Source organism: Homalodisca vitripennis, chromosome 6 (genome assembly GCF_021130785.1).
Source record: "Homalodisca vitripennis isolate AUS2020 chromosome 6, UT_GWSS_2.1, whole genome shotgun sequence".
Taxonomy (NCBI): Eukaryota; Metazoa; Arthropoda; class Insecta; order Hemiptera; family Cicadellidae; genus Homalodisca; species Homalodisca vitripennis.
The window spans coordinates 4,795,521-4,816,631 of NC_060212.1; the positions used below are offsets into that span (position 1 = coordinate 4,795,521).

Consider the following 21,111-nt stretch of genomic DNA (forward strand, 5'->3'; position numbering starts at 1 on the left):
GCGAAAACTATCGAAAGTTAAAGTGTATGGCTATAGTAGGCCTATATTTAAAATTATTGCTACAAATTACCAAAAGGTAATAACTTTAAGCAAGTACTGGTTATTGCTAAAACATTTAAAAACAAACTTGGTATGAGATTTATTAGTTTTGTAGTTTTCCAACATATACATTTCTTCTGTAATCCATGTTACATCATCTGATTCAAAACTCGATCCACCCTCCGAAAAGTTCAGTATATTGACTTTGCTAATTGCATAAAGAATCCTATCCAACAAGTATTCCTCGAATTGATACTTTGACGTGCTTTCATTTAAATCGGTAACTGGAAATGGCTCTACTTTTAAAGTGCGACAATCGAACTTTGCATGCATTCTCCCTTCTTCATAAATCACTATGTTTCTTCCAAACGCTACAATGTCAGAAGAAGTAGTTGATACCTTCACAATTAATTCCGACGTCATATAATTGTATAAGTGAACAGGACCACATGTATCAGCAACAGCAACGAATTGGTCCGATAAAATACATTTAACATCTTGGTAAGGGAAGTCATGACGCACTTGGAAAGGGAGGAACTGTAATCTATTCAGGCTGTAGACACGGAATACGTTGGCAACTACGTTTTCCGCTTCATAGCTCTGAACTAAGACAAAATCTTTTGAATCATTCTCGGATTTGATAATGTTGTATGTAAATACTTTCAACATCTGGAACAAGTTCGTCATACACGGGAAACTTCACTCGATTTAATTCTGTACCAACATTGAGATCCCATATGTGAAGATCACTGTTGTTTGTTGTAACGTAAACAAAATATGTTCCTGTAAAATAATAAGATTTAATACATTCGTGCACATTATCGTTAGTCAAAATCTTGTCTTTGTCACCAGATAGATACGTCTCAGTCCCACCAACAAAGAAAAAATACCTCATGGGCCACTCGAGGTCACAGGATGCCTCACAGTTGTAAACTTCCACGTGATGTATCTTCACAATCACTAAACATTTTTCGTTGACCATTATAATATCACCTCCATTGAACGAGATACTAAATGGGTTTCCTAATCTTACTGGAACGCTTTTGACGTTCCAGAGTGAAACATTCACTTTGTGATTGGAATCTTCTTGTGTGTTAATGACCAAGTCATTAGAAACGAAATTATACATATCATTAAGATATAAATCCTTGACCGGTATGTCATCTTTGATACAGTTCCACTGCCTCCAGTTTTTCCGCAGGTGGGTCTCACGCATGTAACACATCCGCCAGCGACAGACAGGACTCAGCGTGCCGTCCTCCGACTCCGGAGACTCAAACCTCGGCTCCACTCTACACTCCGCAGTCTCTAGGTACTCTGCCGTGTCCTCGTTGCAGTGTGGCCTCCACAGACTGTCCTGGTTGAAGGCATCCCTCCAGCCCACACTAACGGCAGAACACGCTGCCAGCTCGTAGGGTGTCAGGTGCTCTGCGATTTTATCCAGTACTAACAATGGGAGTGAGTCCATTGCGGTTTCTCCTGAAAATCATAAATTCTCTATGTACTTAATGCAATAGTACATTGCGTGTCGAATTTGGAAGATCCATTTTCAAGAGGACTATTTTTGTTATTAGAAGGTATAGTCCTTCTTTAAATATCGCCGTGGGACAGAATTAATTTAGTAGACAAACGTTATAGTATATGTGTTGGTTGATAGGGAAATGTATGTGTGGGTGTAGGAAATTGTACAATGGATAGTATTTGTTTAAAATCAAATCATATTATTTATTTTTCTCAAGAAACATAATTGTACATAGCAATATTATGAAAAACAATATTATGCATATCAAGTCAACAATTATCACTTTACAAAATATACTTTTTTTCCCAGGCTGACCTATATACTAACTTAACTTTTAAACTTATGATAACATTTTTACTAAAAATATAATACAACTTTGAGAAAAATATAGGGCCCCTAAGATTATAAATAATCTGATTAGGGGTTCCTTCATTAAAATTAAACCAGAAATAAACTTAAAGTTTTCAGAGCTCAGATCGAAACAGGTAATTTGAAATAGAAATAGAAATTAAAAATCATCTAACATCACAATCAATACGTGTGGTTACTGCCTATTGTTAAATTTCAGATAATAACAAAATTACTATTAATAAACAAAATAAAATCAGATAATACTACTTTTAGTCAAAAACTAATCAACCAACTTTAAACGCAGTTTTGAAATATAAATTGAACAATAATTAAATATACCTAACTTGCTATTATTTGTAAAAATGCCTCCGTGTTATGCTGAATCATTAACCATTCCCTCAATAACCTCAAAAACTTTATACAACTTGTCTCACTTTTTATGTTGCTTGGCAATTTTTTTAAATAATCTTGGTGCTATAAAATTTAACGTTTTAGCATAAAATGTTGAATTAGGTTTCGGAACTTGACATTAATTTGCATTTCTTAATCTTAATGTGTAAATATTCTCCTGAACTAAGAGTCTGCCACCAATAAAAAACATTTTTATTACTTTATATAGAAATAGAGATCTTAGTGGTAAAATATTTAGCTGTTGAAAACATGGAAAAGACGAATACAATTTTCCCTTCTTTAAAATCAATCTCACAAATAATTTTTGCAATGTAACAAGTGGTTTTAAGCTCGTAAAATAAGTTCCTCCCCAGCACATTATCCCATACTATAACCTGCTATTAATCAAAGCGAAATATAATGATCTTAAAACAGCTAATGGACAAATATCTTTAAAAAAATAAAACAAACGCACACTGGTAATTACTTTGTTTTTCAACCTGTCTATATGAGTTTTCCAGTTTAATTCACAATCCAAAATGATTCCCACGTATTTCGTTTTTGAAATTTGGTTAATTTTTGAACACTGAGTGCGGGTTTTTTAATTTTGCAAACAATCAATACATTTGAAAAAAACAATATTATTGCAGTTTAACATTCTTTCGTAATGAAAAATCAACATACATGGTTTTTTCTATATTTAATACTAACTTATTGTTTAAAAACCACCAATTTTATGAATTTAAATCCTCATTCATATTATAATTAATTAAGTCCCACGACCCCCCAACATAGCAAAGAGCAGGTCGTCAGCAAATGCTGTTAATTTACCCTTAAACGTGCCATTGCATAAGTCATTAATAAATATTATATAAACAGGACCGCTCCAAGAAATGATCCCTGTGGGACTCCACAGCATATTTCTCCCATTTGACTTATCTTACCATTTACTTTAACACACTGCTGCCTCTTATTCAAGTAACTTTTAAACCAATTCTGAGCTACACCTCTAAAACCACAATTAAATAATTTATTTAGGAGTTGTTTTTTATACGCTACCATGATCTACCTTATCGAAAGGTTTTTTAATATCCAAAAAAGTCCCCTCACATTATCTCCTGTATTTATACCTTCATTTATTGATTCCATTAACTTATAGAAAGCGAGCTCTGTACTCAAACCCAACCTAAATCCAAACTGAATTTCAGAAAAAAAATTTGTTTTGTTTAAGAAAGTTAACATTTTTTCTTTCATGACCTTCTCATATATCTTTGAAAATGTTGAAATTAATGAGTCAGGCCTAAAATTGGAACAATTGCTTGCTGAGCCACTCTTGTGTATTGGTATTACTACTGTATTTTTTAATTTTTCTGGAAAAACTCCTGTTTTAAAACTTTAATCTATTAAAAAAGTCAGAAGGTCCAAAATTGTGGGGTAGATTTTCTTTAGCATCACTCTATTAATGCCATCCAGACCTGGCGATTTGCCGTTTTTTAGAGAATAGATTGCTTTTTCTACATCCCGGCTCAAAACTGCCCCCAGGAATATAGAATTAACTTCATGACACTCAGTAAAGGTATTACTGTAAACCAAGTTTGTGATTGTAGTATCAATAGAATAATTACCTACCACATCTTTTACTACAGCTAAAAAGTATTTATTAAATTCTTCAGCTACCGCCTCTGAGTCATTTATTATATTACCATTAATATTTAAAGAAACGTGTTTTGTCGTTTTTCTTTGGCCGGCTATTTCGTTAACAGTATTCCATATTTTTCTCAGATTACTGTTATTTGTACAAAACTTATCAGTACTGTATAATAATTAATTTTCGCTAGCTTTATATCTTTCTTTAGTTTATTTCTAAAACGTAGGTAATACTGCTTAAACTTATCATCACTAGATCTATACTTAACTTTATTAAATAACTCATTTATTTTTTTAATACGTCTACATACGTTATTTGCTATCCAAGGCTTAAGGTTTTTGTCAACATTACTGTCACTCACAACTTCGAACGTACAGGCAGAAATACAAGTAAAAAGTTGCGCTTCAAAGACATCATAAGCAATTGACGCATCACCTTGTGTTTTTACTATAGACCAGTCTACAGTCTCAAGTAAGCTTATCAGTCTATCATAACAGACCCGAGCGAAGGTGACGCGGGGAGGGGCGGAGGCAGCGCAGTCAGGTGACCGGTCCCCCCTCATACCTTCCATCAGACCCCACAACCGCAGGCCCGTCATGTAGTGATCTGTTATTTGTGTCTGCAATACATAAGCTTTACACTCAAATTTACGTTTACTGGCTAATCTAACAAACACGTGATCAATGCAAGTCTGAGAAATATGTGTTACTCGTGTTGGTTCGTTTACTAATGATTCTAGACCTAAACTTGCCAGCTTTATTTTGTAGTAATCTAAATCATAAATATCCCCACTTAGTATATCCACGTTGTGATCACCAAGAATTAATACATTTATTGCAGGTTTATTAACACTTTCCCTATTTAAATAACCAAATAATTCGCCAAAAAACTGATTTATTGTCGATTGCAATATTCTATAAATAGCTAAAAACTCATTACTTAAAAAACTAAACTTAATTCTTATTATATCTGCTGACCTAAACTGAGGAATTTCCTGTTCTACTATATTCACACAATTATCCCTAATAAATACCTCTACTCTTGCTGACCGATGATTTTCATTTGTATTAACTACCAAAAATAGATGCAGACATAATGAGGATTATAATTTACAATTTATTTTATATAATTAGTGTATGTGTGATTTATCTGTTTATCTTGCAAGTATGAATCTGAATGAATTTTGTTGGAAAGAGGGTTTTAGGATTATGTTATAATATTTGGAAATGTATAATTGTTGTTCTATCACTGCTAGTTCTTTTATTTCTATGAATTATGTAAATGCCTCAAAACAGGCTTTGCCTTGGAGGCCAATACTTTGTTTCTCGGTATATGTATGTATGTATGTGTGGCATGAATGTTAATGTGTCAAGGTCAGCCAGTACTGATATACTCTGTAATCGCGTGCAATGCAGAAGATTATTTTGCTATGTATGTGCTTGCAGTTATATTTGTTGTATATTATTTGTATTGAATATGTTATAATGTGTGCATATTCATGAGAATAATAATGTTTATTCTATTTTATATTCTATTCTATTCTATGTATTATAGTCATTCGATTATTGCTGATGTTTTTTTGACCGACCAAAAGATCAGTAACCTATTACGAAATGTTGTAACAGTTACGTATATGGTTATTGGTACTATTCCACTCCATAATTACGTAGAATGTGCTCATATCTGTGAGAATACAGATTTCTCCTATAAAATATTCTCTGAGGAATTTGTGGAATTTTAATAAGTCTCTTTGTAAAGTTTGACAACAACAATTAATTATATACTATATGAAATCTTCTACCATATGTGGCTCTGCTAAATTTGTGGAACTCAGTTTATCTATTACTAAGCCGTGCCAATCCATACCATTAACGACTTTCTTGTTGCTATCTGTGGGAATTTAACAATGGCTGTCCTTCTTAAACATTCATTCCAGAAGAGAGACATTGATGGGAAGAGCTCATTTATAGGCCGACCTTGGATCATACACGACCTTGGAAGTCAAGCTTAAGGTTTGTTATAATCTACCATTCCTATCAATATTTCATTGCAAAAGTTGACTGATAACTCAAAGGACTTTCAATAAATTAAAAAATAGGCCTAATATAGAATTGTGTAAAACACCTTGAAATGTATGCTCTTTGTAGAAATCATCATCATCATCATCAACCATCATCAACTTCTTTACGATGCACTCTGATCGGGAGTTCTAGAGGATATTTATTTTGCTAGAAAGCTCGTAAAGCTTTAGAGAGTGTTGTAGTCCTATTTGTAAAATAAATCCACTAAAACAAAAAACATTAAAATGACTAAATAGTTAGTATCCTATGCATATTTTTACAACTATAATGGTATTTTTGTTATTTGACTTTAAACACTTTAAAGAGGCGCCATTTTGAAACTGGAAAAGGACTTTGTCAATACGTTATTTTCAAAAAGATCAACGAAAGTTTAATACAATTCTCAAGTTTCATAAGTTCATCGTAACTGGTTCTTAGAAAGATATAATTTTTAAAATAAAAAAACACATACAGACATACGGAAAACTAAACGTTAGGGGACATACCTTTATACGAACTGTTTTGCTTATTTTAATGTGTGAAACAAAATCTCGAAGTATTGAAACTCGTCGACGTCACCATCTGGTGTCTGGTAGACAGGTTCCGTTTGACTCGACGCTTCCTCATGAACTCCTTGTCAAAACGCCTCACAAACTTGACAATGATGTACCACGATGGAAATGATGACAATGATAGACGATGGCAGGCATCAATCGTGGAGTCCGTAACAGTTAGGTACAGAGATTTTCCCACCCTCTTTACAACTGTGAACACGTCTTTCTTTGGCTGCACAGGAATTGCCTATATTTCTATGGCATTTGCCCTGGATTATGGTTCCATATCATCAATCCGCTGTTCCAGGTCAACAACTTTCTTATTTAAAATTTTGTTTGGTTGCATAAAGTTGTCAATGATTTTTTAGCATTTTTCATGTATAAATGTTGCTGCTTCATGGTTTTTGTGAATTCTTGAGTTATTTCAGTTAGGGATTCATAGGAACTGTTACAATTATTTTCTTGGTATTTTTGGACTTCAGCTATTTCCTCGATTTGGTTCATAATATCTTCGAGTGAAAGTTTCCCATCCTGAGCTGCGGAGTCAAACCTCGAGCTCTTTCTCCGTGTTTCAATACACGGCTAAAACCTCAAAGTTAATCCATCGGCGGTGATGGAATCTAGATCAGCCTGGTTAATTCGCATGCAGGCCCCATGAAAACTCTTTCGAACAAACATTGCATACAAGCTTGAGTTGTTTAGAAGTGATAGACTTTGTACAAATATCACAACTGGTCATTTCAATATGAAACAAAGTCAATTAAATTTGAAATAATGAAAACATAAAACGCTCTATAGATTAGGCAGGAACACTATCGCTCGTCGATACGTCTTATCTTAGCGCTGACTCATCACTGTGTAAACAAACGCTGAAAATATCAAAGTAAAGAATTGAAGTGTTCAAGGAATAACCTACTATTTCAACACATTTTGCTATCTTCTTCGAGACTTCTTTAAATGAAAAACTTCTTTTAGATCCATTTACACAAAAAAAAACATTACGGTAAGATACTTGTATTTGATTAAACATATTTAACCCATTTCCAAAATATATAGAAAGTAAAGTAGAAAAACAAACATTGAGAGATTTTCACCAATTTATTACGTACGATTTATTTTAGAATTTATCAATATTTTCATTATATTACACTTAATTATTCACTTACTAGAGACGTTTTGTAAATATCAATATTTATCAACGTAATTCAATATTCTCCGTGGTTCAGTAGAAAAAAAAACAAAATTTTAGTAATTGTAAAAATATTTATAATAGAACAATTATTATTGATATAGAATCTAAAAACATTACAAAATATTTCTGGCCGAATGCTCTATAGATATAGATTGAGAAACTCAACTTATGGCTATAGAATCCATATTTTTGTACGATTGTATGGTAATTTAAATGCTACACATAAACTAATATGTATACTGTTTTTATAATCCTAGTATGGTTTTTATTAAACATTAAATACTGTACAAATATGTCAAAAATATGTCTGCATATTTATGTGGAGTAAGTTTTATTTTGTGTAGTGTACAGTTAAAATTATATTTTAAATCAATTATTCTTAAATTACTTATTTTGGCAAACATTATAATCAACAATCATTCTGATTTTATAAATTATAGTAGATAAATCAATTAATTTTTATTCTAATCCGTCTTGGAAATCCTATAATCTGTGGAAAACCTTTGCTTTAAACCCACTTCAAGAAACTGAGTATTTATCCATTATAAAACTTGCTACTCTGTCAGTGGCATAGCAACCTTGGGTAGCACCCGGTGTAGAAGTTGGTAGTGTCACCCCATCGAGAGTTAAAAAGGACTGCTGATTGCACGCAAGTTACACGTTAATAGCTATAATGTTTCATGGAGTGATATTAAAATTGTATACAGAAAATACAAAGGCAACAACAACATATATTATGTTACTTAAGTTATATGAGTTTGTAAAAACACGATTTAAGTTTATTACAGATTATTTCCTAAGACAGGTTAAATTTAAAATAATAATAAACTTTATTGTGAACAGACAATGCACACGTCGTATCACATCCTTTTAGAAACATTCTTATTCTAATTCCGCGGATTATTTGCAAAATAGCCAAGATATGTTATAGGTTAGTCACTTGATAAAGTTTTAGTTAATTATTTTAAGCCATATTTCGAGAAACAGAAGCATACATATAATAATATCAAAGGGGTATGTTTAAAATTAACTTACCCCTAATTAATTATATATATATATATATATATATATATATATATATATAGTTTATATGGATAAATTACTAATCACCTTAGCATACAATTACAAATAAAAAAAGTAGCAGTCGTGGGACTGCCGATAGAAGTGAAAACGGAACTATTAAGTTGAGAGTAATTAAAACTATATGCAAAAATTATATGAAATTTTTTATGTTTTATTTATTAGTTACATATGATGGGTTAAACAAATCATGAACAAAATATAAATACAAAGTGGTTGAAAAAATAATTAATATACAATTATCTTAACAATATCTTAATAAAAACAATAAATGAACATATTTCATAAAATCTAAAATTATTATAACATTTTTTAACTTTCCAATTTTAAAATCCACGAAAAAATATTATCAAATAACTAGAAATCTATTTTACCACGCTAGTAACATAAATCTTATACCGTAATAATACTCATTTCATGATGAAGAGGTTAAATATTAAAAATATAATTAAAATGAATAATGCTAAATTTTAAATACAAATATCCGTACAAATATTAAAAATGTTTAAAAATATATTCGTTGTTTTCATTATTCATTTATCTGTATAAAAATATTAATATGTTTCATACTCACTTTTATGTAAATAATACAGTTATTGCTACGGATAAAGTATATAATTGCAATAACAATTAAACCCACAATATATTTTTAAAACTAATAAATTAGTTAAATTAACTTGGTTCTTTCGTAAAGGTATTTTTATTGCACAATAAACTAATTTATTGAGTTAATACGGTATCAGTGAGCCAATGCGCCAACTACAGTTCCGGCAGAAACGTTCACTCATCACTTCATACGCTACTACAGGCTAAACTAAACTTCCAATAAAAAAATGATAAATTACAAAAAAATATTCATCTATTTTCACACAACTTTCTCGCTGACAAATTTTGTCTGACCAAAAAATAAAAAAAAATCCTCGCTTACTACTTTTTTCTTGTCATTGTAAACGCTATGTAAAATGTAAACAATAATCAAAATTATTTCGAAATTTTTTTTAATATTTAAAAATGTAACCAATAGATTGCCAATATTAAGAGCTTTAATTTGACGCATCTTACAGAATTGTGCGACATTGGCTTCACTTTTAAATCGCGAGAGGAAGCCGTAAAGGTCACTGATTTTCGCAGTCTGTTTTCATACTCCGCCGGGACAGTTTTAACACAGCGAGACTGACTTTTTCATGCAGGTTAGTAGTCCGCGGCCAAGTCTACGGTTAAAAAACACAGCGAGACTGACTTTTTCATGCAGGTTAGTATCATTAGCATGTCGGTGACGCGAACCGAGGATTTTACCCTCTACCAAAACGCTCAACGCGCCTAAAGAAGTTTTCACTTCAAAAAACAATTTGGTTTGATTCGGAAATTGCACTGGATAGCTAACAAACAGGAAGTATGGCCATTATGTAATCCCAGCCCTGTTGTAAGTGATGTTATGTGTATGCATGTGAATACAACTACCTGGGTGGGATTTTCTCTAATCAATAGTTAATACAATTTGATCTATAATAATAAAGTAGTATGTATCCATAGTTATACATACCGTACTTTAAGATGTCAACTCCGTACCTATAGCCTACAGTTCTAGACAACAGACAACTGCACCAACGAGAGAAAGAACATTTAGTTGTTACATTTCAGTAAGTTTACACTCGAACGTCGGAAAGATAACCCAAGATAAGACAAACGAAGTGCAATCTGAAGTGAGTGTGGAAATTCTTTAAACACTAGAACGTAGAACTCAAGACAAAACTTCACCCACTACAAAACTGTTTATTGCATTAAAAAACGCGACCAAATGACTATGTAGCCGACAGCCGTAGTCTAAAGGAAAGATGACTCAGTCCAAAGCGTCAGAGTTGCCAACTATGCTGCCGGAAATTATGAGGTTGGAAAAATAAATTCTTGTACATTTACGTTACATATTAATGAGTAGATTTCATATACGTATCTAAGACTATGACAATGCCATTAAAACACCTGCCTCGTGTCATATACGTATCAGAAATTTCGTATTAGACTACATACCACAATGCAACGGCCTATTGCGCATGCGTATCATGGCAATTTTGAGTTTGGTAATGTCACTGTCACTTTGCGCCGTTGTAAAGTTTCTGTTTGCATTCACTTCCTTAACCGATATTTCCGCGTTTATTTTATTTGTTGTGTTCTAGTTGGTTCAAGACTCAAAAAGCTAACTTTCATCTAAGATTTATTAGGAATTGGAGGTAAGTTCAAGTATCAGTAATTTTTTCTAGTAGACTAATATTGTTATAGTTCACCCATCCAATATTAATCACTATTTGTTTACCTATTATTACCAGACTTTTTCTAGAGTTTAAAGCTTTATTAAATCGAATTTAACAGTAATTTTAAACATACCCCTTTGATATTATAATATATATGCTTCTGTTTCTCGAAATATGGCTTAAAATAATTAACTAAAACTTTTTCAAGTGACTAACCTATAACATATCTTGGCTATTTTGCAAATAATCCGCGAAATTAGAATAAGACTGTTTCTACAAGAAAGTGATACGACGTGTGCATTGTCTGTTCATAATAACGTGTATTATTATTATTCAAAAATTAACCTGTCTTGGCAAATAATCTGCAATAAACTTAAACCATGTTTTTACAAACTCATATAACTTAAGTAACATAATATATGTTATTGCCTTTGTATATTATTAGCTATCAAGTAGTTTACGTTACACACCATAAAATTGCCCTACAAAAAACCCATTAAAGTTTTTCAATCTTGTTTATAAATACAAACAACTTCATAAGTAAGAAATATAATTGTCCTACACCGTGGACTAATGGTTATAGTCTCGGCACTCTAACCGAGAGATCACGGGTTCAAATCCCGGGGAGGTTCAATCATGTACTTTGTACTTTAATAAAAAACTAGTGCACTTCGAAGCTGACGCTGAGGCTTAAATGAGATCAAAAAAAGAAATATAATTGTTTTTGTTAGATGTCAGCTGCTGTACATAGAAAAAGATTCTTACAGAGAAAAAGACAAAACTAATTACAATAAATCAATACTTTAGGTAATACTTTTCCATAAAGTATTTTTATATAAATTTAAACTTAAAAAATATAGAAGTCGGCTTTGGTGATAAAATACTTATTATTACCAACCATGCCAGACCTTTGGTGACAAATATTTGCTAACGTCATCTGATTTTTTAAATAATTTTACAGTTCCATTGGTCTAGAGCTCTTATTGATAATATAACCAAGGCCGCTGAAGGAAAGGTCATCACCAAATGGCTTGTACAAGGCAAACTGAGGCACTCGAGATAAGAAGCGTTAACATACCTCATATTTTAATAGTATTTTGGCAAATTATATATCATATTATTAACATCATGTATAATTTTCATTTACTATTTCCACTTTTTCTGAACAAATCCAGACTTTAGTAAAATCGACAGCGGAATAATTTTTAAGATAGAAAAACATGGTAAGCTGTATTTTTTAGAAGAGGATACAAATCTGATTGTGGAGAAAGGGTAATAAATATCAAACATAAGGTATACAGTAATATCCCTTCTCTTTATCTTGCTAGCTGGCACAACAGCAGTTATTTTTTTGTGGCAGATTTTTTTTCAAAGAGTATCAAGCCTTACAAAGTTACAATTATTTACTAGCTTGGTTGTTATTTTATCTGTTTTCATATGTATTTTGCTCGTTTTCATGTATACAGACACACACAAAAACAATGTTCAGTAATAAAAATTGGCGGAATTAAATTTTAAAATTGAATTTCTCCTTTGGATCACTTAATATTTATTTTATAATTTAGCTAACAATAATAATACAGTAGTTCTCTTTATATAATCAGTTAACAAATTCAATGTTAAACAATCCAGATATGAGAAATTGGTAAAATTTCGTATCTTTGCAGAAATCTCAAAAACCACTAAACAGATAACTACAAATTTTTGTATGATAATCCGGAATCATATTGCAGTTTTATAGGACACTATATCCAACATAACACTTTAAAGATTAAGGAGTATGGGAGAGTGTTGTATAAATTTATTTTGATAATTCGTTCGGTAAAACACACACATTTCCGATTCACAATAACAAAAAAAATATTTTATAACTCCAATAATACAGAGACTTCTATAAAATCTTTTGGCTGCTTCATTAATTTTAGTATCATAACATCTAAGTATAATCTGTTTACTAATTCATGTATTTACTTTAAATGTGCGATATGTTCTGTCTGATAAGTTTGAATTATGGTATTACATATAATGCTTCTTCCATTAGCCATAAGGAACCAAGGATTGACCTTATAAGATCAGCTAATATGGAGTATAATTAATCGTGTACACTTTCAACATTCTTTCATGGATTTCACTACTTTGTACACTCTTTGCAACTAAAAATATCACCTCTGGATGTTGTTCTTCTGTGACGCAATACTTTAGAGGAGTTGTGAATATTGATTACATTTGATGTTATCCTGACCAAATACTCTCAATCAGCTTATACGCATAAAAGTAGTCAGATGCTAATTTAACTAAAATTATTTTATTTGATTAAACCAAATGTGTCTGAGATAGTGAGAAAAACTACTCATTGAATGAAAGTACCTATCATGATAGCCTCTTAATATGCTTGAACGTTTGGTTACAGAAAGGAGAGGACCAATAGCAGCATCTACAAGGAAAGCATTAATTCAATTACGTGGAAAGTGGAATACATGTTTTAATCTAGTTATTTATTGTAAAACCAGAAGTTAAATTATGTTTAAAACGATTTTTTATATTCGTGGTTGTTTTTTTAATGTGTTAATTTTTTTGTTAATCATACATATTTTAAAATATGAAATTAAAAATGTCATAGTAAATATTAAAATGACTTGTTTGTTTTTTAAATGTTATTTTTTCATGACTTTACATCAGATAGTTTATATTTGTTGTATTTTTAAAAGTTAATTTCATTAAGTGTAGTTTGTTGTTAACTTTTTAGTTACGAATTGTATTATTAATAAAAAACAAAATTATTAGTTTGACATAAGACCAACTTTCCGATATTTTCACACTTGTAGAGAAATGTTCTACAGTTTTATTTTAAGTTTTAATTTTTCAGTTTTCTTTAGTTCGCTCTAAGTTAGGTTAGTTTAAAAGGTCTATATTGTAATGTTATTGATTTACGTAAGTGTACAACTTTTAATGTATATAGTTTATGTCTTCACGTGGTTATTTAAAATATCTATATTTGTTTATAGTACGTATATGTTTAACTGTGTTTTTTGTACAAAATAAACTTTAATAACATGTTTTTGTTGTTTTTTTTAATTTCAACCAATTTTGTCCCTTGTTGTGTGTGTGGATCAACTGTATTATTTCTATTCAACAATTCTTCTTTAGGTTCAATTAGTTAAAACTTTTCCTCTGATAAAAAATATACTGATAATCTTATTCCTAACTATGAAATGAACGGTATTTTGTAATAAACACAGTTTAGTTTAGTTCTAGAATAGCCAAAAACTGTATTATACAAGTAATTAAACAAAAAACAACTTTTAATTTGTTCTGTGTTCATTCTTGCTTTTCACATAAAATTCTAATATAATGTACATTTCAGAGACTAATAATGGTAAATAAATGCACCAGAAACGTGCTAGTTACGTATTTGTTCATATATCGTAACCAATGTTTCTTTGAAATATATAAGTTATGTTATTTTGAAACGTATTGTATAAGTTACTTTGAACCGTATCAGATATGTTACTTTGAAATGTAACATATACATATATTAGTTACGAAACATGAGAGGACATTCTGGTCAATTAGATACTTGTATGAAACTAAGCAGATACGTTTCAAAATGCATCTGAAACATTAACTGTTTCAATGAAATATTTTTGATACGTATTAGATACTAATGGGTGCTATGTGGGGTGGTGATCTGGAGTCAGAAAAATCTTTCTTTCTTGCGCCTCCAGGGCACATGATATACCTATGTACTAAATTTACAGTATCTATTATACCTTTAATCTATAGGTTATGCTGGGAATTGATCAATCAGTCAGTCATAGCATCACACCTAAAAATTTTAGAAAGAAACGTAAAGCAAAGCAAATCAGAGAAAAGTATAGCGGAGCAGAGCACAGTAAAACAATGTATAATAGTAAAATAAAGGAAATCAGACAAAGATAAAGTAAGGTATGTCTTATTTTACCATTCGAAATGGTCAAAATAATCCACTGAAAATTGTGTTCGATATGTTGTGAGTTAATTTAGTAGTTGGAGAATATAACAATTGAATTTATTTGAATTTACTAAAACGCCTTGTCATTATTGTTGGGTGTTCCCATATGGGAAATTATGTAAAACTTTAGGTTAAATAAACATTCCTAGTCCTGAAACCTCATGTTATTAGGTCATTTGAATATGTGTATTATTCATGGCACATACAATGTTGAAAACTTCATGCCTTTTGGTAAAATTTGTATAGTATATCCTCATCTACTGTAAGTGTACAGCAATGGTCTAAAAGAATTGTCTGTTACGTACTTAAAATGTTTTCGTAATAAATCAACACGACGTAGGATACATAGTGTTTTTATAATAAACAGTATTATAATATAGATGTTTCAATTTAAAAAAAAAAAACTGATTCATCCAATCCATCCACATATGCATTTAATCATTTTAAAGGGATCTTCTACCTTATAAGGGTTGACTTCAATAGCTAAATACTTTATTTCCTGTCGTTAAACAATTAAGCAATACCTGCAAAATATCGCAAAGTTCTCAAGAGCAATATCTGCAAAATATCACAACGTTCTTAAGAGCAATATCTGCAAATACATCCATTATTTGTATAACATTAAAAACGTTAATATATATATATATATATATATATATATATATATATATTATATATATATATATATATACTGAGTACACAAAGTATCGTATCATTCAGTATTGCTAACATGTTTTTTATTAGTACATAATTTTAAACACAATGATTCAAACTATGCGAAATAAATAAAGACTAATTATAGCATGTAACAAGGAATTCAATACTATTTTTTTAATCTATGTATTTCGGACTAAAATGGACATTTAATGTACATTGAAGTAAAACTCAAACAATTGTAATATATATATATATATATATATATATATATATATATATATATATATATACCTAAATTAACCTAATAAATATATATTAGGTACTAAACAAGACTGACACAGAGACAAAACAGTAAAATATAAAGATTTATTTTTAAACAATACAAAACACCTAAATTAACCTAATAAATATATATATATAGGTACTAAACAAGACTGACACAGAGACAAAACAGTAAAATATAAAGATTTATTTTTAAACAATACAAAACACCACTATTTATATATATAAATAAGAAGTACATGAAGTAAAATAACAGACACATACGTACATTTTATGTTATATTTCTAATAAAATATAAAGTAAAAACAATGCTTGGATGATAAATTGTGAACGAATTAATTTAGCACGGGATGAAAAAAATTCATTAAATTATTTTTTTATAAAGAACAAATATCAGTAGTATTGGGTATATTCATGTATAAAATAATATCCACTGTTATAATCTAAAATTACTATTATATATAAAAGTATATCGTTGGAACAGTAGGAGCTGGTTCTAGAGTCTCCATTCCAGATGATAAATAAAAAACAATTACTGTAGATAGAACAAAGATTAAACATGATGATACAGAGACAAAACGGTGAAATAATAAAAATGATTTTAAAATAAATCAAAGAACATAACACACATATATTTATTGACATGACTAAGAAGAAAATTAACTAAAATAATAGACACATGTGTACATTTTATGTTATATTTCTAATAAAATATAAAGTAAAAACAATGCTTGGATGATAAATTGTGAACGAATTAATATGGCGCGAGATGACAAAATACGGTAAATTAATTTTTATAAAGAACAATAAACTGTAGTATTGAGTATATTCACGTAAAAAAGAATATCCACTTTTATAATCTAAAATCACTATCATAAGTTGGAATGCTCAGAACTGGTTCTAAAGAGTCTCCATTTCAGATTATTCCCATTCGCGTAAGATGAGGGATCATGCGAACAAAATTAGTTCTTTCCATGAACTACCTCTCAGATAACCACTGGATTTGAACATCCCTTTTCCTCCTACTTTCTCAAAGTCACATGTAAGCCATAAATTAGAAATATAGACTAATTTTGTAGTATTAAAATGTAATGGATGATGTGTTCACCAGCATTTCACTAACATATTATTTTAAAGATACGTAGTTGAGTATTCCTGAGGGTGAGCATACTGTTGTAATGTTTACATTTAAATATGCGAAAACTATTGAAAATGAAAGTGTATGTTTATAGTGTACTTAAAATTATTGCTACAAATTACCAAAAGGTGATAACTTTAAGCAAATACTGGTTATTGCCAAAACATTTAAAAACAAACTTAGTAAGAGAGTTATTAAATTTGTAACTTACAACCGTATGCATTGCTCCTGAAATCCATATTACATGTTCCGAAACAGAAATCTCTCCATCCTCCGAAAACTCCAGTATATTGCCTGTACTAATTGCATGGAGAACCCTATCCAACAAGTATTCCTCGAATTGATACTTCGACGTGCTTTCATTTAAGTCGGTAACTGGTAATGGCTCTACTTTTAAAGTGCGACAATCGAAATTTGCTTACATTATCCCTTCTTCACAAATCACTACGCTTAGAACACCCAGAGGACCCATTTTAGTGAAACGTGAGACAGTTGGTAGTACCTGATTACTGGTAATGCTTAGGCTATGGTCACCCACAGAACCGATATCGATGGAATCTGTAATGGTAGTACCTGATTACTTACAACGTTTACGCTTAGAACACCCAGAAAACCCATTTCAGTGAAACGTGAGACAGTTGGTAGTACCTCATTACTGGTAATGATTAGGCTTTGTTCACCCAGTGAACCGATATCGATGGAATCTGTAATGGTAGTACCTGATTACTTACAACGTTTACGCTTAGAACACCCAGAAAACCCATTTCAGTGAAACGTGAGACAGTTGGTAGTACCTAATTACTGGTAATGTTTAGGCTTTGTTCACCCAGTGAACCGATATCGATGGAATCTGTAATGGTAGTACCTGATTACTGACAACGTCTACGCTTAGAACACCCAGAGGACCCATATGAGTGAAACGTGAGACAGTTGGTAGTACCTGATTACTGGTAATTCTTAGGCTATGGTCACCCACAGAACCGATATCGATGGAATCTGTAATGGTAGTACCCGGTTACTGACAACGTTTACGCTTAGAACACCCAGAGGACCCATATGAGTGAAACGTGAGACAGTTGGTAGTACCTCATTACTGGTAATGTTCCCCCAGGGACCTATATCAATGGAATCTGTAATGGTAGTACCTGATTACTTACAACGTTTACGCTTAGAACACCCAGAGGAACCATGAGTGAAACGTGACAGAGTTAGTCTTTTATTACTGGTAATGTTCCCCCAGGGCCCTATATCAATGGAATCTGTAATGGTAGTACCTGATTACTGACAACGTTTAGCCTACGCTTAGAACACCCAGAGGAACCATATGAGTGAAACGTGAGACAGTTGGTAGTACCACATTACTGATATGGTACTACTAGCGTTTAAGCTATGTTCACCCAAAGAACTCATATCAGTAAAATAAGAGAATTCGTAATAAAATACCAATGTGTAGTATCTTGTTATTGTCTTATTATGAAATGGCGAAATTTCTAGGGATGTTTATAAAATACTTAAGATAAACATAAGAATCAGTTCATAAGTTTGTTGTGTTCTTTAAAGTTAAGAATTATATTTAATTAAGTAACGTAATGTAAATCAATAAGTAAGAGCAACAAGTAAGTCTAGTTAAAGCGTGACATATAAATTAAAAAGTTTTATGTGGTAAAACGTTAGACCACTGTACATTTTGGTCTCCTATACTAAAGAACTGGGTCAAAGTAACACAGCAGTTAAAACACAGGATTACTGTTTAGACAACTTCAAGTATGATAGATTATACAACCATAATACTATAAAACAACATATTTTATACACTTTAAAGACAAAATATTCTCGAAAAATGAACTGTCATGATTAGATTAAATCATTAACGTCTATTAAAAATAAGACTATTTACGCGGAAATTGAGTCTGTATTTTATAATTGAGGATATTACCAAAAATATTCACAAATAAAATCATTTTTATGTACATATGGTTTTACGATTAATTTAGTATTTGATCTGTTAATGTCACTATGTGGGATATAGTCTAAATGTTCTAGCCATGTTACTTCTTCTGCCATTGGGTTTCTTCCTATCTCCCATACTTTTGCATGTATGAGATTATCCGAAGTGTAAAAAAAATTGCCGAATAAAAGTTTTTCCCAAATAACATTCCGAAGGAACTTCTGTGTTATTGGTCACTCTTACGTTTTTAATTTCTAGAGTAGTTGTATTGAAACTCTTGTAAAACATTTGTTGTTCAGAGAACAAAATGTGATTGTTGACCGTAACACAGTTGGTTATAGTTGGTATTGTATGTAGTAACTGTGACGTCACATAATTATAGATGTAGAGATGTTCATTAACTGTAACACCGAGAAATCTGTCTTGTAACACACAATCCAATTTGTACATAGTTATTCATGTCATAGGTTTCGTGGAAAGGGAGGAAGTCCAAATGTTTTAAACTGTAAATGTATACGTGAAATTCATCTTTTAAATTTCTCCAATTCCAGTAAACCACTACAATGTCTAGAGATGGTTTGTCAGATTTAACAATGGTACATATCTTGTAACACTTTCCTGATGTAATCTTACATTCAACCGTCTTTAACTTTTTCCCTTCCTCAACATTCCAAATGTGTAAAACTGTTAGGTACGTTAAGGAGTAATGAACGAAAAGATTGCCTATGACAATCGGATCTTCATTAACAAAAGAATCTTCAGTTGTAACGGCCATAACACTGAACGCCTCACTAGGAGAAACACTTTGAGTTCCATCAAGAAAGAAAACGTGTTTTAATTCCCAAGATTCGTCTAAAATGGATTTAAAACAGTAAACTTGTACAGATAATTCTTGAAGAATCAACATCATGTTGGAGTTGATCAATTGTCCGAACATGTTTTCTTCTGATACAAAGAGTAAACGTATTGGTTCTCCTATATAAACTGGAGAGCCTCTAACGTCCCACAACATTAACGTTTTTCCACTTGACAGTAGCACATAATCGTCAGAGACAAACATGCAGAACTTGTCTCGGAAGTTCTCTACAATGCTTATATTTTCCTTGACGGATCTGCCATGTCTCCAGTTGTTGTGCAGGTGAGTCTCACGCATGTAACATATCCGCCAGCGACAGACAGGACTCAGGGTGCTGTCCTCGAACTCCGGACACTCAAAACTTGGCTCCACTCTACTCTCCGCAGTCTCCAGGTACTCTGCCGTGTCCTTGTTGCAGTGTGGCCTCCACAGACTGTCCTGGTTGAAGGCATCTCTCCATCCTACACTAACGCCAGAACACGCTGCCAGCTCGTAGGGTGTCAGGTGCTCTGCAATTTTATCAAGAACTTCTAGTGGGAGTGAGTCCATTGCGGTTTCTCCTGAAAATCATAAATTCTCTATAAATTACAGAAAGTTTTATTGGTTACGTATAGGTTTCTTGGCACTGTTCCACGCCAGCATAAGAATGTATGAGAATACAGATTTAAGTATTCTCCGAGGAATTTCTGAAAGTATAAGTTTAACAACAATTATATAGACTGCTATTTAATATTTTTACCATATGTGGTTCCACTCTTCGTGAAATCTTTTTATTTATTACTACGCCGTGCAAATCGTTAAGGACTTTCTTGTCGCTATCAATGGAGATCTAACAATGGCTGTCCTTCTTAAACATTCATTCCAGAAGGGAGACATTGGTGAGAAGATTTCATTTATAGGCAGACTCTGGATTATACACGACCTTGGAAGTCAGGCTTAAGGTTCATTATAATCTATCAAAGTATTTGGCCTTGGCTACGGAAAACGAATTCAACTTACAAAGTGCTATTAGATAGAACCTACAATACACATTGTAGAATACGTCGGTGGAGGCACAAGGAACATCAACATCAAATACCCTGGTGGTTTGTTAACATAGTCAATCATTTTATAACATATTAATAACACATTTAAATCACGTTAAGCTAGTTGCG

General features: G+C 31.6%; 2 protein-coding genes across 2 annotated transcripts in view; both read right to left on the reverse strand.

The window, feature by feature from the left end:
* Positions 1–664: 664 nt before the first annotated feature.
* Positions 665–21,111, reverse strand: part of LOC124365136 — a 37,325-nt gene continuing 16,878 nt past the window's right edge. The window contains exon 2 of the mRNA XM_046821088.1: positions 665–1,518. Within this exon, the coding sequence (XP_046677044.1) occupies positions 665–1,507 (843 nt within the window). The 5' untranslated portion in view covers positions 1,508–1,518. The remainder of the gene's footprint in view (positions 1,519–21,111) is intronic.
* The window catches only part of LOC124364084, a 39,882-nt gene continuing 38,057 nt past the window's right edge, over positions 19,287–21,111 (reverse strand). The window contains exon 2 of the mRNA XM_046819266.1: positions 19,287–20,517. Within this exon, the coding sequence (XP_046675222.1) occupies positions 19,499–20,506 (1,008 nt within the window). The 5' untranslated portion in view covers positions 20,507–20,517 and the 3' untranslated portion in view covers positions 19,287–19,498. The remainder of the gene's footprint in view (positions 20,518–21,111) is intronic.